The sequence below is a fragment of the Fundulus heteroclitus genome, chromosome 11 (genome assembly GCF_011125445.2).
Source record: "Fundulus heteroclitus isolate FHET01 chromosome 11, MU-UCD_Fhet_4.1, whole genome shotgun sequence".
Classification (NCBI taxonomy): Eukaryota; Metazoa; Chordata; class Actinopteri; order Cyprinodontiformes; family Fundulidae; genus Fundulus; species Fundulus heteroclitus.
The window spans coordinates 10,756,575-10,775,224 of record NC_046371.1 but is presented as its reverse complement, the minus strand read 5'-3'; the positions used below and the strand labels follow the sequence as shown (position 1 = coordinate 10,775,224).

Genomic DNA, 18,650 nt, shown 5'->3' with positions numbered 1-18,650 from the left:
CTTAGATGCCAACGTTTTCTGATGTAAAAAGTAAAAGCATAAAAAAATCATTTAAAAACCTTTTCACATGTGATGTGACGTTTATCCAGCATAATTCAACAACAACAGAAAAAACTGAAGGAAAGATGTAAGAGCTGCAGTAACTTGACTGCATGAGTGAACAACCTTAACCTCACACTCTGCTGAAATACCTTCTGATATATGTTCAGCATTCAGTCTTCTTTCGTGGGAGTCTACCACCATCCAATAGCTCAGCTGTGTTAAACCATTCAGTAACACAAACATTCTCAAAACCTATCGGTTTGTGAGGACATCTGTTGTCCACAGCCCTCTCCAGGTGACTCTGACACCTTTCAACCCTTAAAGGTTTTTGGTCCAAACTGACTGGTATTAAGGAATGTTTCCTCCACCTTGACAAAAACAACAAAACCTCTGTTCCTTTAGAGGAAAAGTAATCCCACACCATGACGCCACCACCACTGTGTTTTCACCGTCTGTGTTTTTATTGGTAGTCTGCTGTGTTATGTTTCAGCCAAACTTACCTTTGGGAATTGGAGCCAAAACTCTAAAGGTACGTTCACAACGAACAAGAACCAGGCGAACGGAGGGAGCGATCCCAATGTGAAGACACGTTCAGGAGCAAATCAACGGTCCGCGACGCGAACTACGCGTTTCAAGCAACACCAAAGGCACGAATGCAGAAAAATGTTTTTTATGTGTTACGTGTTTTGACTGTACAGTAGGCTATATTTATATTGAGCAAAGATGGATTTACTGAGTGAAGACGCCTGTATTCCGTGATCCATCCCCCGACGCATGGCAGCAGCTCCTCATACTGGGTCCTGGAAAGATGGAAGTATCAAGGTCCATTCATACCCTAGGTGTGGCCTACACGTCCGTATTTCTGTCAGTACGTTCTATCCGTTGACTCCTTCATACCTCCATCCGTCTTTTATGTTGAGGTGCGCAATAACCAATATTTCCTCTAGGTGGCAGTGCTAAAACTGGAGGGCCTGCTGCAGACATCCCGTTTGCTCCATCGCCGCTTTTTTTATTATTTATTTTTGCTATGAGCGTGCACATAGCGCTCCCTAATTGCGGTCCACTTGGATTTTATGACATCCCCTGTCATGCCCAGAGCCTCCCCGATTTCTTGAAAACTATTTAGAACTTTTTGTCTGTCCCTGTGCCCCGGACACGATACATCATATAAATGTGGGTAGTTGCGGACAAGCTCCGCAAGTTGTTCCTCGAATCCCGCCATTGTTTAAAGCCCAGAATTCTAACCTTCTTTGTGATTTTGTTGACATTTTGTACTACAAACTCAATAGCGCCCCCGCCTTTTCCGGTAGTATTGCTCCGTATTGATCCGTTTTGTCCGTAATCGTAAGCTCCCAATTTTCGTGTCAAAATACGGACGAAATCGACGGTTAGAACGTATGAACCACTCCATCAGGTATCCATATCCGTCTTTTATGTGAGGTATGAATGGGCCTTCAGGCGCAGCTATGGGTGGTGGTACTGGCTGAACCGGGTGAGTCTCAGGAGGATCTGCTGTACCCAGGGGCGCCGACGCCGTTGTTCGGCTTTATAGATTACATACAGCACCGTGACTCGTTCGGTAAAATCCATCTCCGCCACGGTGAGTTGAACAGACAAGCGGTACAGGCAAGCGGATAGCTGCTCCTTGATGACGCCGTGAAGCGAGCTGGGGGGGGGGGGGGGGAACTGGCTGCGTTGTCAGCGCAAATTGCTTGCGAGAGAGAGGAGAAACGTCAAGTGACCAAGGACAGGTGATCAATGCGAAAAATATGCCATGTCCATGTTCAGTGTGAGCTCAGGTGGTTCTGATTCTATCAGAACATATCAGGTCTGATTTTCTACACCAGAAGTCAGATCTGGATGTCTCAACATTTTATCAAACATAAATGAGATGTTTCCAGAAAATGTTTATATTAATGCTGCAAAGGTTGTGTGTCTCTTGGGGAGAAAATTAAGTTTCCTCTGGTAACAACAATGACACATTTTTTGTGGTTTGACTTTCACCCAGTAAAGGCGTCGCTGCAGCCACCCACATCACACAGGAACAACTAAACCTCCATGTTTATCTGCTGCTGACAGATGGAGTGAAGGTGAGAGAAAGCAAGAACGCTTCCAGCGCCGAGTCTCCCTCCTTACGCGGACGTTACTCTGACATCTGATGACTCGTTTAAATCCGTAATTGAACTTGTCTGACTGGGATGAAAGTCTGACACACCTCATTTAAAAAAAACACGGTTCACAATGAAGAGCTGCCAGCTGTTCCTGACACTGGTTTAATCTGTTCACCAAAATAGAACCAGGAGAATTGGACCAAACTCAGAAACCTTGTTTCATGATCCATTGGTGTTTGTGTCTAAGCTTTTATCTGTGTTTTCACTTTGATAATTTTCTTGTTAGGTCTTGGCTTATTTAATTTCCATTCTCTGTTCATCAATGTAAGTATGATGTTGCCATGTCAGTTCCTTTCCTCTGCTCTTGATTGTTTGGTGCATTCCTGTAGTTTATTCTTTTCTGCTTTACCTGTGATTTATTTACATTTAGATTGTTTGCTGTTAGATGTCCTTTTGACATTTTCCCCTAAGCTTTCTTGTTCAGCTCCATTTATGTTTGTTTGTCTTTCCTCCCCTTCTCTGCCCTGTTCTTTTGTCTGTGCTGCTCCAAATCTCCCCTGATTGCTCTCCATTCGCTCTCATTCAGCTGCAACTCATCCTCCCAGTAATGGATGTCCCTTCAGGTTCACTCCAAAGTGAGCCTGCAATGCTCAGAAAAACAGCAAAAACCTAAAAACTACAGATCTAAGTTAGCATGTTAAAAGTGGACAGTCAAAACAAGTTAACTTTTTCTCCCACTGAAAAACTTGTGACAATGTTCCTGGAGGCTAACTTCTTGCTTCCATCATTCGAATATTTTCCGTTTTTATGAAATCACAGGTCAATCTAGCAAATCTATATTTTCATTACCATTTTAGGAAATGCTAGCAACATACCAATTTCAGCATATTAGCTAACCTTTGCAATTGTTAGCATGATGGCTAATGCTAGCATCTAGACAACCTTGATAGTATACAGTATAGCTGTAGGCTCTAAACACCATTAAGACCCAACAGCACTCCAAGGCCTCACAGTCCAGAACCAGACGTGGTCCATGCATGATGCTATTTGTTAGCACAGACAGTAATGACGTTTTGTTCAAAACCGCACACGGGACAATAAACAGTTTTTACCTTTGTTGAAATGGTCACTATGTCCTAACAGTAAAATATGAGACAGATAATTTATGGGGGAAAAAACAAACTCCTCTGGTTCCTCCCATTGGTCCTACTGCAATTTCCACAACCAATCAGAACCAGGAGGAGTGTCTTAGCAGTGTCAATATGTTAATTTCGAATACGCGTACATTGGCTGGGTACATAGGGTTTTTTGCCATATAAAATCTTTAGTTTTTATTAGTAGCTATTCAGTAAGAAACACATGCCTGGCTTAAAAATAGTTTGAAAATGTTTGGTGTTTGTGTTTGAAGACACACCTTTGCTCCACCAGACTGCCATACTTTAGAGGGAGAAAGACCCCCGTTCCAAGATGGCGGCCACTACATTAAAGGCCATGTTTATATCCATGGCGTTAGCTTCTCTGAATAGCATGCTAATTCTAGGGTGTTAAGCTAACAGCAGCATGTTAGCTAATGTTTTCCAACGGATTTAGGCAGCTTTCAAAACCTTAAACGTATTTTCAGACGACCTAAAAATTTCTAGGACTTTCTGTTCTACATAACCCTTCATTAACTGTTTTATTTTTATTTTTCTGCAGTATCTGCACAGTTCAGAACTGCTTCAGTTCATCTCGTTTAGCAGAACAGCTTACACACTTTGAGAGCAAATGCAGTCCTTTTAGTTTCTGATGATGCTTAAAGCACGACTCAGACCGTCTGATGTTGTTTAGGCTCATCATGATCATCAAAAATATATAAAAAAAATTTAATCCATTTTGGGTTTATTTTGTAGGTGACCAAATTTCAATAGTTTTATATGGTCCTCAAATCATTTGAAATAATGTTGCATCCCTTAAAAGGGGCTTAGTCACATATTTTGAGAATGAAAAGAAAAACCAAAACAACACAGATTAATTTTCAAATAAAACGATATACACAAAGCGGTAGTCCTTATAGTGTTTTCTTAGACCTTTTTGAGCCTGGAAAGAACCTCACAATGGGCACAGAAAGCAAGATGGCGACAACTAATGCAGCTAATGTAAGAGCAAGAAGGCCGTCCTGTAATTCCTTACAGCTCGTCGTGGTCGAAGACCAACCCAGCCTGCAGAGTTAGGGTTATTTTCTCTTTCTTTTCGCTTGTCTGTTGGGCATTGCTTGTAATGGATGATGCCGGTGAACCTGATATTCAACCAAACAGAGTTACGGTTTAAAAATGTTTATTGAAGGGGATGAGTCGTGGCAGGTTAGGCAGGCAAGCAGGACCAGACTTGACAGATGATTTAAAGGCAGAAGGTGCAGGCCGGCAGGGATCAGCAGGGAACCAGAAGATGCAGGTAGTGACGGACCCAAACAGGCAATGTGGACCGGGGAACCAGCAGAACGGGCGGAGCGAGCGGCTGGAACTCACAGGGAAACAGGCAGACTTGTACAGCACGCAGACACAGGCAACTTTCATCAGAAAAAGGGAACAGAAGAGTCCAGCTGGCTGAGCATACAGGAACTGGTATAGTCAAAGCACATCACACAAGACGAGATGAGACGTTCTGGCAGGGATGAGTTGGCTGAAGCAGGTACATGTAGACAGGTGAACAGGTGAGCTGAGTTGACTGTAATTAGTGGCAACAGGTGGAGCTGATCTAGTGCAAAGTGGTGGCTGGAGGGAGACTGAGCTGATTGGATGATGACTTAGAGGTGAAGGCTGACCCAAGAAAAGTCCAAAATAAACAAAGAAAAACCTAAATCATGACAATTGCTGACTCGCTCAGCTCCATTGCTTCTACTTGTTTACTCTTCGGCCGCATGCACAATATTGTACTTCCTGTCACATGGCCTTGTTATGGACAATATCCACAAAAGTGCTTAATTTTCTAACAGATAGGACACAAACAAAATGTAAAACACAGAAATCAAGTACCATAAGCCATCATGGCACGATAATTTAATGGGAAAACCTTTGTATGCAACCAGAGTGAGCTGCTGGCGTGGAAATGTATAAAATACGGGCCCTTTTAAGTTTGGTTTACATTGCGTTGAAGAAAACAGAGCACTGACTTGTTGTTGATCCCTACCCCCCTTGCAGTAACAACCTCTGCCTATTTTAGTTCTGTCCTGGCACCATATTACTCCATATAGTTGTAAACCTCGACTGAAAATGAAAACAAAAGCGCGCTCTTGTTTGGTTATCCTTTAAATCTAGGTGCAGCTCTGCTACGCGAGGGTACAGGCGACATTGACTCCCAGATGAGCGGTCTAAACACATATTAGAGGCTTGACGTTCCTCTACGGTTCTGATACTGAGAGCTCTACTAAAGCTCCTAACACTGCAGCGCGACATTCAGGATCAAGACTGAATATTTTGAATCTGAGACTCCTAATCCACCTGGGGACCCATTCCCATCCTTGTCCCCTCTGCAACCTTCCCGACTCCTCTCTGTGACTGACAGCCGCGCTCAACCTTTATTATTGCCTCCCAAAAGCCGCATTTTAAACCATATTTACCATTTTTTTTTTCCACAGTGAGATTGATGAAAGAAGGGGGTTGCGGACAGGGAGAGCAGGAAGGGAGGGAAAAGCTCCCCAGATGAAAATCCTAAATCAGTATGCCCTGCCGCTGCAGCTGAGGCCTAGGAAGGGATTGCATTTAATTTATTCTCTTAAGCCTGGGAATCAGGCCATCAAAAGGAACCAAAATATCAGGTTTCCTGCTCTAAATGGGCCAATAGTGTGATCCCAGCCTGGGATCCAGCTTTAACCCTTTCAAGGTGACGGGCAGGTTGCAGTGAGCAACCTTTCCTTGTCAGGACTAATTCATCCCTTGACACTGAGGATGCAACCAGGGAAGCGTTTTGGTCCGCCGACAGCTTGTACCCTGATGGAGACGAGATGGAGACGGTTGGCACTTCACCGCCAGTGTTCGGCAGATGTTGCATGTCTATTTTTTTTTTAAGCCTTGTGCTAATGATGGCGTATCAAAAGATTTAGATGAATGTTGACGGGACTTGGTGCTGTAAAAATATTTTACATCTAATGATAGCAATGCAGTGTGCACAGCACCTATTAAACTTTATGGTTTTTTTTTGTTTTTTTACATCTTGTTTTGTCACAGAAACAAAATCAGTGTATTCCATTTGGATTTTCTCTGATAGACCAACACATTTAAGTGCATAAATATGAGTTTGCTAAACGGTTCTTTGATGTTTTTTTTTTTTTTGTGCAAATACAAACTGAAATAGTGCTGTAAATTTATATGTAGTCATCCCTTGTTGCAATTTGAGCTGCAAATCTTTGCACGTCTCACCTTCCTTGTTCCCAAGTAGCTCAAAATCCGTCAGATTGAACACACACTGTGTCAGCGTTCATCAGCTTTCATGTCTTGACATGGATTCCCAATTGGATTTAGGGCTGGACTTTGACTAGGCCATTCCCAACACAACACCACTTGCTTTCCCCAACATTCGCACACAATCGGTTCTATTATCAGCTGGCCATGACAAGTTTTGGTGTTGATGAAGCAGAAGGTTGCTTGGGTGCAATATAAATCTGCTTGCTTATGCATTTTGTTTTTCATTCAGAGTTTCAAGGTTTATAGAGTTGGATTTTGCAGTTAAATTAGAACATTTTCCATTCTCTAATTTAGTTTTTCCATTGTTATTCTCAAACGGGAAAACACTAAACACACCTCATACTGTTTTATTACTACTTATTACTGCTGATTCCTTTAAAGAGCACATTTCTTCATGTCAGGATGGAGGTTTGTACTGATGAATTTAAATGGAAACCAACACTGAGATCCCATATTTGAAGTTAAATATATCATGAACTTTCACCAGCCTAAAAAAGCCAATATAGGAGAATATCAGTCAAATTCTCTGTTAGCTTTATTTCTACTCTGCAGAAACAGGATATCGCTGCAGAAAACAACCTAAAGAGCTGGAGATTCACCCTGCTGTTGTTTGTCATGCTTTTCGTGTTGGACGGATCGAACATCTGCTTCCTACCACAGCTTTCGCTTGTGTGGGAAAACGTTTGTGACCTTTTGCTCAGTCAAATGCACATAGAGGTTTACTGAGATGTGAAACATATTCTGTTCTTTATTCAAACAAACATCCTCATTGTACAGCAAACTGCTACAACGGGCAAAATGATTTGGAATGAGTTTCCCTACAGATGCATCTAGCTGAATTATGATGATGCAATAAAAAGAGGGTAGAGGGTATTTATGTTAAATGATGATTTAATTTCCCATTTCGCAGGTTGTTGCTCACTGGGATCATTAATCCCAAAAGAAAATGGCGAACACTAGAAAAATGCAAACAGCTAGAAAATTGGTTTCAATTAGAATCGACTGAAGTTCTTTGAATTGAGGTAAAACTTTAAACTCAGCTTTAATCAAACTGATTCTTATTCTGTTGAATACGGTTTAAAACATGTTAAAATCTTGAGTTTTGAGAGTTTTAATAAAAATGTAAAGATTGTAAGACATTTTGGTGGTAGTTTCATCTAGCAGCTCCGGCCTTTTCTTACATTTGCCCTTTATTATCACACTCTGCCTGGCGTGGTCTCAGTTTTAGTCTTTTTCTTTTTTTATTATTCTGGATTTTGGCATTTTTGTTGTTTAATTAAAGTATGTTTTTGTTCTGCTTGTGTCCGATCTTCTCTCACTCCTCTCTTTTTTCTAGCCACTAGTTTACCACCAGTTTTACATTATTACTCAGTCCACCTGTTGCAGAAAAAAAAATAAAAATCCAGCATATGCAGCGCTATGTAGAAGATTTTGCCCCTTTTGATTTAGTGCTTATATCATAAACATTTCAGCTCATCAAATTAATGATAAGAATTCCTTTATTGTCCCAAAATGGGGAAATTGACGTGACGGTGGCAAAGACACACACAGTAACACACAATTACTGGCAATATAAAGGAAAAGAAGAAGAAAAGAACAAACTAGTCTAATCTAAAATTGTGTCTGAAGAATCACCAAGAATAGAAGATAATTACACAATTATTGATATGGCTTACTCAGGTAAAAGATGAGGTATATAAATTTAGGACAAAGACATGAGTACACACCATACTGATGATTTTATTTATTGAGAGAAAAAAGCCATCCATGGGCCCGATGTTAAAATGTTGTGGCCTCTGTCTGCGTGCCGGTGTGGAGGAGGAAATTTGACCCACTCTTCTTTGCAGAATTGCTTTAATTCAGCTACATTTGAGGGTTTCTGAGCATGTTTAAGGTCACGTTACAGCATCTCAATCCATTTTAAATCAACATTGGACTAGGCCTCTCTTATCTCAGACCATTGTACTGATGCAAACCCCAAGTGTGCTTGAGTTTAAAGTCACAAACTGATGGGTGGACATTTTTCTTTAGGATTTTCCAGCATGGAGAGAATGTCCTGGCTGAGGCCAGGCCCAGAAAGTCATACCACCACTACCATGCTTTACTGTATGATATTCTTGTTCTTAAATGTTGTGTTAGCTTTCTGCCAAACATGATGGGCATAAAACTAATACCCTTTCCATAAAGTCCTTTTTTTGTGTCCCCAGTAGAATGTCTAAATGCTAATTAGTATATTTCTAGTAATGCTGGCCACTCAAAGCGCTTCAGGCTGAAGCCGGATTCACCAACATGGACGCGTTCACACATGGATTTACTACATTCACAGCTACAACAATGCAAAGTTCATGATCCTATGATCACTTACGTTTGAATAATTATTAGTTTGGCATATAAAAAATAATAATAAATTGCAGATACTGATTTGGAACCATATTGATATGAAATGAGCCATTTTCATCTCCCTGAGTTGTTGCACAACTTTCCACAGCAGACCTACAGACATTCAGAGCCTCCCAGGCAGCAGCTCACCTGAACAATATTACCTGTGAGCTTTCTCTGGGGATGGACTGGACCACTACCATAAATAAATATGCTAACATCTAAAGCCTTCCAGTGTAGCTCTGGTCCTATAATTACAGCAGCTAGCCTCAAGCCTTTTGCAGCTTCTAATAGGTTTTCTTCCAGGTTGTGTTTAGCTCAAACAATCCTCCCATCAATCTGATCAGCTGTCCTGGCCTTGCAAAAGAAGACCATGACCCACAGCATGATGCTGCCAACACTCTGTTTCACCATGAGGATGGCGTCTTCAGGGGAATTTAGTGTTAGTTTTCCTCCAAACGTGAGGCTGTTTGTTTAGCTTTGCTCTCCAACAAACCTCTGAGGCCTTCACAGAGCTGCTGGATTTAAAAGGAGATCAAATTACCCACAGATGGACTCAACTTAAAAATGTTGTAATTTCTGAAGGCTGTTAGTGCAGTTGGATATTTATCTAAGCGCATCAGAATGGCTCATTTCAGAGATTTACTTTACTTTTACATTCTTCCTGTCAGCTCTGAACACCTTTTCCTGTCCTGTTTGAAGAAACCATTCCCACAGCATAATGCTGCCATCACATCTCACAAATGTCCAGGTTAATCGATTAGTTTTCAACTAAAAAAGGGGCTAAAGAAATGTACAACACACTTTTTGGAGATTTTTTTTATTTGTGAAACCTGTTGAAAGGCATTTACAATTTGACTTTTATTTCACAGTGAAGAAAGACTGTGGGTTTGTCTTTTCACAGAAAATCCCCAAAATAGACTGGAGTTTATGGCTGGAACGTGAACGTGAACTGCACTGAATTTATTTTATTATTATTATTAATAATAATTATTATTATCTCGAGCTGAAAATGCAATGGTTTTGAAATTTTAAATAAAATGTATAAAACGTAAACATCATACAATATCTGCAAGGGTTGATGCATTTCTGAATTAAATGTTCTTCATTAATACATTTATTTATTTTTTTACTGAAACACAACATGAAGTTTGGATGCACAACCTATCCTGTCTTTTCCTCGTCCAGCTCAGCAGCCACGGTTTCCTCTGGCTGTCCCGCAGCAGTGGCTGCTGGGAGCAGACTGTTGTGGTTATCAGGCTCCAGAGTCGGCACTCACATCCATAACCAACACAATATTCCCTCCTTATGAACACACAATGAAAAGCAGGGCTGATCTCTGATGACCAGCTCCTCGCCCCTCATCTCCTCTCCTCCTTGATCTTTCCCCGTTGTTTGCTTTGCTTTATTTTCTGTTTTTCCACCCGCCCTCCCCCTGTAATTTTTTCGTGCAAAGAATAAAATTTCATCCGCGCGGGCTCTGGGAAAGACGGCCCTTCGGATTGGCCCTTGCCCGTACAGATGCTTTAAATTTACTCGGCTTTTCTGCCTGCCAGCAGAAGCATGGATGGAGGGGATGGACGGAGGGTTGGAGGAGGGCCGTGAAACCTGCCCGTATTTCCTGGGGATTAGGCGTCAGATGGGCGCCCTCAGAGGAGGTCTCAGGTCCCGGCCTCCCTGGATGGCTGGGAAACTGACCCCCATCTGACTCTGTGGTCTTCCCTGTTCCCTGCATGCGTATCGCCTCTGGGACACGACCGGAACCCGGATTTTCTTGGACAGCCATGCGAGTTCAGTGCCAACTTCATAACAGACCCCAAAATCTTTTAACCGTTTGCTGTTCTTTATCATTAAAGGTTTTATCGCACAGTTTTCCTTGTCCAGTTTTTTTTTTTTTTATTCCCCCCAATATAACAAAATGAAGTTTGAATTTCAGCTACACCAGATAACCTGAGTACATTGACATGGCAGCAGATCTGAAACTGAAAAAGTTGAAATTAATAACACACTGCAAAAAGGGAACAAAAAGTAAATAAAATCTTCTTGAATTTGATGTAATTTTTCCTTGATTTGAGCAAATAAATAAAACTATTTGCCAATGGAATGAGTATTTTTACCTCTAAAATAAGATAATTAGACATCCTGCACTTGAAATAAGATGATGGAGATGAATTGTTTTTATTTATAAGTGCAAGAATCTCATTCCATTGGTGGGTAATGTGATTTATCTGCTCAAATCAAGGAAAAAATACACTAAATTCAAGAAAATTTTACTAATGTTTAGTTCCCTTTTTGCAGTGCATTAGCAGTAATTTCTCCATTGTGCTCAGGTTTGTCGCTACTGAACTGCTAGCAGGGCTTTGATAATAAATCCTGGTTTCCGTTTTCATAACCAGCATCGTCTTTATTGTAACTGCAGCTCACATTCCAGTGAAATTTGTCCTCTGCATTTAACCCGACCCTCAGGGAGCCGGGAGCTGCCACCATGCAGCGCCGGGGGAGCAATCTGAGGCTAAGGGTCCCAATGAGGCAGTCTGCAGAGTTTGAACCAGGTACTTGTAGACTTCTCTGCTCTAACCACAAGGCCACCACTCCTCCACATGAAATATAATTAATGGGTCAACACAGTGTCTTGCTAAAAAAAAAGGTCACTATTTTCACGTTTCGTCAAAATGCAACCAAAATCTTCCATATCTTGTGCTAAGACTTTAGATCACCAATTATGAAGCTGCATACTAACACTGAAAATCACGGCATGTGTTTGTATTCAGCCTCTCTGAGCCACTAATTAGTAAAACTTCATTTTACGGGCAGAGGTTTTGCCCCCAAGCTCCACTAGAGTCTCAAGTCTTCTGCGGCGTCTCTCAGGTTTTCTTCCAGGATCGCAGAGAAGCGTCCCCACAGCATGATGTTGCCACCACCATGTTTCACCATGGGCATGATGTTTTCAAAAGGCCGTGCAGTGCTTTGCATCTAGACTCAAAACTTTAGTGTCATCCCACCAGAGCACCACCAGGATGGAGACAAACTGGACTTCTAGTGGCTTTCTTTCAGCAATAGCTTTCTCCTTCCTACTCTTAAACGATAGACTCATGCAACTGGTTATATTGTTTTTTATTTATGGGGCTAAATACAACAACAAACCATTCTTTTAGACCAGGGGTGTCAAACATACGGCCCGTGGGCTGCTTCCGGCCCGCCGAACAATTTAGTCCGGCCCGGTGGCTAAATGCATTATCATTATTCAAAAAAAAAAAAAAAAAAAAACTTTTAGGAATGTGAATAGTTTTATTATGATTCATCCGGGGAATATCTCAAATGATATGGACACTACAATGGGAAAGTAGGAGAGGAAAGGAAGAACAAGAAGAAAAAAGGAAAAGTGAAAGAAAGAGGAGATAAAAGGAAGAGAATGATAAAACAATTATTGAAAAAAACATGTACTTCGTTTAATTGAAAATCTGCAGTTCCTATATTGTCCACGAGGGGCGCTGTGTTTTAATCAGCAGATGGTAGCACTGAGCTTCAGATGTGGAAAATTGATTTTAAATAATTTTTTAATTTTTATCTGATGTGTTTTGTCATGCAGGACAGTGTTTTTGTTTTTCAACATTGTACAATCACTGTGATCAGTTCTTTTGCATAATGCACAAGTAAATGAGTAAATGTTCAAATTGCACATACTTTTCTTAAAAACGCTGAGGTTATTCATAAGATATTGTGTAAAAGTGAAATTAATTTAATATAAAAATCAACAACAAGTCTACGTTTATTAGTTCTATTTAATCTTGCAAAAAGTTTACTCGTGTGGCCCTCTTGAGATCAGATTAAGCTGAATGCGGCCCCTCAACCAAAATGAGTTTGACACTCCTGTTTTAGACTTTTATGAGCCACAAAAACATATTGGAATCAGTTTTCTTCTACTTACAGTCCTTCATGTTGCTCTATCACACAGAATCCCAGTAGAAAATAATGAAGTCTAAGTTTGTGACACGATGAGAAAAAGTTTATGGGGTAAAAACAATTAGGCTCCCAGTTGTTTGGTACACCTGCAGACCAGTAAATGTCCAGAACGAACACCAGAAAGCAAAAGTGGCGTTCCAGACGGTAGCTGGAGCATTGGGAGTTGGATAGGAGGTCTGCCTTTGGGTTTGAATTAAGATGGACGCATCGTGCTGTGGACCGGCGTTACAACCAGCATCTTTCTGCTTAATGTTGCAAAAAGGCTGTTTACATCCACTTAATTTCATTGATTCGCTTTTGCTGTTAAAATCAGATTTAAAAACGTGTTTTCCTGCATGGAGGAGCAGTTTGTAGCAATGTTGCCTTTCAGCAAGAACGTCCTGGGTTCAAATCCCGGCCTGGGCTCCTTCTGTGTGGAGTTTGCATGTGTGGGGTCTCTCCGGGTCCTCCAGCTTCCTCCCACAGGCCCAAACCATGACTGCTAGGATATTTGGTCTTCCCAGTTTGCCCTTAGGTGTGAGTCCCGCGTCGCTCACCCAATGACTGCAGGAGACAGGCGCCAGTCTACTGATAAACAGGTATAATGGATACATTATTGATACATATTGATTTGGTTTATAAAACCCACAATACTGACAGAGGCCAAATTTTGTAGCAACATGCTCCGTATGACGGATTGCTGAAAAGTCAACACAAAAAAATTATAATTTAACCCTCGTTCATCAACATTCGTCAGTTTTTGCCTCCCGCGGTGACAAATAAAATATTCTTGATTCTTGACAATTGCAGGCGGAGTGAATTCTGCAGGTCAACGACACAATGTGCTGGGTTTCCTTAGACAGGAAACTTTTAACCAATCTGGTTGATTTCATTGAATTGATTCTGCAAAGTGCCTGAGATGACATCTGCTGTAAATTGCCGCTACATCAACAGATTTAAATTTGACTTGAGCTAGTAGTCCGCTGCGTGCCATCTCTCCTGCAGCAAACAGGCAAAGAAACCAACCAGAGTTGAAAAAAAAAAAAAAGAACAAGAGCTGTGGTTGCCAGAAACACAACTTCCAATGATTAGATACCTGGAAATGTGCAGGACAAGCTAACACTGTTACAACATGAGAGGCATTAAAACACAATAAAAGGATTCTCTAAACTAACGACAGAGGTGGTCATTTGGTCTGAAGGTCTCCTTATCAGGGCTCAGGCAGCTGTAAATTTAGAAAGGACTTGATTTGACCTGCAAATATTTTATGTGTCTCGATAAAAAATTTAACACATCTTGGTGGAAAATCTACAGCTGGGTGAAGTCAAACAGTTTTATGATTATCAATATAAACGAGTATTTTAACCCACATCCATTCATCCTTTAATTCTGTAGGGAAAACTATTAGCTATATAGATAGATAGATAGATAGATAGATAGATAGATAGATAGATAGATAGATAGATAGATAGATAGATAGATAGATAGATAGATAGATAGATAGATAGATAGATAGGAGTTTTTAGAGAAAATAAAAGGTTTGTAAATAACCTCACGGAGATATTGAAGTAAAGTTCAAAATTATACCTAAAAACTTACTGACATCAAGATAAATAAAATGCAAAGACAAAAACAAAACATTTACTTTATTACTCTGAAGGTTGTGGATCACTGGAGGAATTCAGCTGGACTAATTGAATCATGCAAAATCATATAAGTACTGTATTTTTAAGAAATTATTTTTTTAACGGCGGCAGCACACTCTCACATTACCTTTTTTTTTTTTTAATTGCCTTCGACAACATTTAAGTGAGAAAAAGAATCACAGTAACATTTATTTTGATAATTAAGCCAGCACGACAAATGCTGGCAATCCTTCAGAAATTCTGTAAAATAAGTGTAACAAGCACTTTCCTAATTCATACTTTTCTTTTCCTCGTGTATTATATATATATATATATAAAGTTTTTATTTATTTTTTTCACCCCTAAGCTGCACATATTCTAAGTGTTAAGCTCTCTTAGCCAAACTACAAAATCAGAAAGAAAGGAATATCAACCAGAATAAAGCTACTACAGTAAACCTACCCAATTATTTCAATTCATTATCTACATATTTCCCACTGTAGCCAACAATTATGGAGGCAACCTCAAACGATAAAATGGAAGAAAATGTTGCCAAAATTAATTGTAATTAAGAAGTGAATATTATTACCATTCTCTAATTAAGGCCCAACACCTGAGGGTCTATGTGAAATAAATGAGAGGCAGATTAGTCTTCAAAACAAAAACCTGGTGGATGTTAAAGTTCAGGCTGGATAAGTTTTAAAACTCAGATCAGATGTACATCCTCTGCAGCGTAAGTCACACACACAACATAATTCAGAGGTTTTCTTTCCTCCAGAACAGCTTTAATTTTATGATTCTCAATTGTTGAATCGCTCACACGCACACAAAAAAACTAAAATTAATTGACGAGTTCAGAGTTTTTAAAGTTTTTTTTTATTACCGGAGTGTATACAGACTTTTATTTATTTTTTTTTGTAGAATTATCAATTTTAGCAATTCTTTAGAAAGCGTTCTTAACAATTTTCTTTTCACATAAGAAAGTCGAGCTGTTGAAAAGTCCAAACGCAGACCTGCAGCTGGGTGTCTCCACGTATGATGTCCTTTATTCCCAAATCCTGCTCCAATCTGACCATCTGTGTGCCGCAGAGTGAAAGAAAAAAACAGCCGAGAGGCCGATGTGTGATGACAGAGCGCCCTCTGGTGGCGGCCGAGTGTTACAGCAGAACCGGCCTCCCGTTCCAGCAACATTATCTTTTATGGCTTAACAAAGACAAACAGAAAAAATAAAATAAAAAGGCGCAACACACACTCACAAAAATAATCTTACACGTTTTTTTCTTCCAAATCTTGTGCCATTTTTATAATCAAGGGAAATTAAAACAAATAAAATTCTGTGTTACAGTTTAATATTTCTCCATAATGTTTCACAAACACTCCCATCTAATATGAACACTTATAGGAACACACAAATAGAAACGAAAAGGTGTCCTGCAAAAAACCTGAAACGTCCAGCTGTCTACGCTGTTCGGAACAACCTTTTCAACGTCTTATTTTTTTTTTTTCTTTTTCTTATTTTTGCAGCGCACAGAGAAAATACTTTGCCTGTCTAAACAAAAGGCAAAAAAAGTGAAGTTTGCAACACACAACACAAGAACTCGTTCTAGTACACGGATACTGGAGTCTCCTAAAGACCAAAGCGGACCAACGCCAACAAATCTTTTACCTTTTTCTTTATACAGTACAACAGACGTTCCAAACCGATACCAAAAAACTACAACACAGTTAAATGTAGAGTGATGCTGAGCTCAGCAGAGAGAATAGCTGTTTTTGTTAATATCCTTACTGCCTTTACATGCATTGACCCGTATCGTCGAAACCTCTCTAGAAGCCGTGTGCAGCTATATCTCGTCTTTTTTTTTATTGTATTTATATATATATCTATATTCTGAAAACTAAACGGTAATTGTTGGTTTTCTTTTTGTGCGGCACTGTTTGAGTAAAAAGATCTTAGAAAAAGAAAAAAAAAGCGCACGTCTACAGTTAAACACCAGAAGTGACGAGTAAATGAGGAATTAAAAACTATAGAGTAAAACATACAAACATAATGCAAAAAAAAAAAAAAAAAGTTCCCGGCCTTTACACTTCTTCTTCTTCTTCTGCTTCTTTTCTTCATTTCTAAACAGATCACCAGTAAACACCTTCCTCTCTCCGAAAGAAAAACAGAAAGCGGCGGGAGAGGGACGACGAGCCTCCGCGGCGGCGCTTTAGCTGCTCTCCAGCTTGGCCATTTCCTGCACGTAGATGCCGATGCTCTCGCTGTCGAACAGCACAAAGTAGACGGTCTTGATGGTGGAAGACATGGTGGCGACGAAGTAGCTGGAAATGGCCTTGAGGATCAGCTGGGCCGCGGTCTGCTTGGGGAAACCGTTCCTGCGGAGAGAAATCCGACACACGCCTGGTTCAATCCAGGAACAACCAGCTGCAGAAATCAGAATATGTTAAAACTAAGGCTGCACGGTATATATCCCAAACGTGACATTTGTCTTCAATATCCCTGCGGACTCTACAGGAAAAAAGAAACCGCTTGAAACTCCAATTAAATACTAAGTAATCCTAAATGTACCAGGAATTAAAGCTGCAGCAAAGAAACGCTGTAAGAGAGCATGCAAGCTTTTTGATGCAAAGCAGTAGATTTAACTCTTAGCGATAAACCCTTATTGTTAAGAAAATAAAATTATGCATACAATTTTTTTCCAGCAGCTAGACAGAAAATCAGGGGTCTATGTTAGCAATGAACCAAAAACATTTTTGTTGATTTATCACAGGTCATGATGTTGTGCTCGTACTCCACATCTGATGTTACGCAGCCCTAATTAAAACCCTGAGGTACTTTAATGACGTTGGTCTCCTACTGGGACCAGGAAAGAGTCACAGAGGCAATCTTACTAAAATGTGAATCAATGTCTGACTGGAAAACCTGCCTGGAAACACCCTGAAAAACACAAAAAACACCTTAAGGTGTGGTTGGGAAACCAGTCGGTGAAATCAGCGCACCTGAGGTTGGAAGTTAAATGGCACGTTATTAGGAAAACATGATATTGGTAAATTTACATCTCTCTTTGGAGTTAATGAAGCAGACTTTAGATGTTTAATCATTCTCTCCTTTTCTTTTCTTGTTTTTTATTTTCCTCTTCTACTTTCTCTTTGTAGTGTCCATATAACATGAAATACTCCACCCGCATGAATCATAATAAAACTATTTATATGTATAAATCAAGCGGAGCACTGTGGCGAAAGCAGTACTGCTCCGCTTGTGAAAGTAAAATCTGTCGAGCTCTTTTTGGCATTAAGACAACAATTCTTAATGTCACATTGCCAGACAGGACACTGGGGGAAAAAAAAAAAAACGATATTGGTAAATGTTGCCAATGGACATATAGACAAATATATCAATAAACAAATAAAGAGCGCTAATGTCTGGGCTTCGTAGCCACTGAGCTATATAATACACTGGAGTGCTAATCACCGTCTGTTAGAACGAGTCACTTTGAAGCCACCAGCCGCCATATTGGTACTCCCTATTTCCCCCCAGTAACTAGGGAATATGTGCGCTACAGCATCGAATAACGAGGATTTTCTCATGTTCAGGGGGGGCTTAAAACTTTTAAAATGTCAAATCCTATATACTTTTATGTTATGTTCTAAAAATATCAAGTACTGAGAAAGTCATGTGCTGAAATATTTAGCATTTTATTCATTTAAATATATGTATTTAACATTTATAAATATATAAACAACAATATACAAAAACATATATTTACATATGTGTATACATATATACATATACACGTACTTATATATACATATATATATATTTAATATGATTAACATGTAAAATATTTCAGCACCTAATTTCCTAGTAGTTGACAGTGTTAGTACATCCACTGACTGTAGAATTACCTGTGAAACGTTTTCACACAGCCAGAAAACTGCTTGTTGTTGCAACCAAATCCTATGGGATTCTGTGAGAGTAGGGAGTAGCAAGATGGCGGCCAGTGACTTCAGTTTTTCGGCAAAATCAGCACTCCAGTGTATAACATAGCTCAGTGTTCGTAGCCAATAAATAATGATTATATATATATATATATATATATATATATATATATATA

General features: G+C 39.9%; 1 protein-coding gene across 4 annotated transcripts in view; it reads right to left on the bottom strand.

Annotated features, from left to right (window-relative positions):
- Positions 1 to 15,819: 15,819 nt before the first annotated feature.
- Positions 15,820 to 18,650, bottom strand: part of LOC105939372 (core histone macro-H2A.1) — a 42,260-nt gene continuing 39,429 nt past the window's right edge. For all 4 annotated transcript variants that reach the window (XM_012881488.3, XM_021308044.2, XM_012881489.3 and 1 more), the window contains exon 9: positions 15,820 to 16,911. In XM_012881488.3, coding sequence (XP_012736942.3) covers positions 16,746 to 16,911 — 166 coding nt within the window. In that variant the 3' untranslated portion in view covers positions 15,820 to 16,745. The remainder of the gene's footprint in view (positions 16,912 to 18,650) is intronic.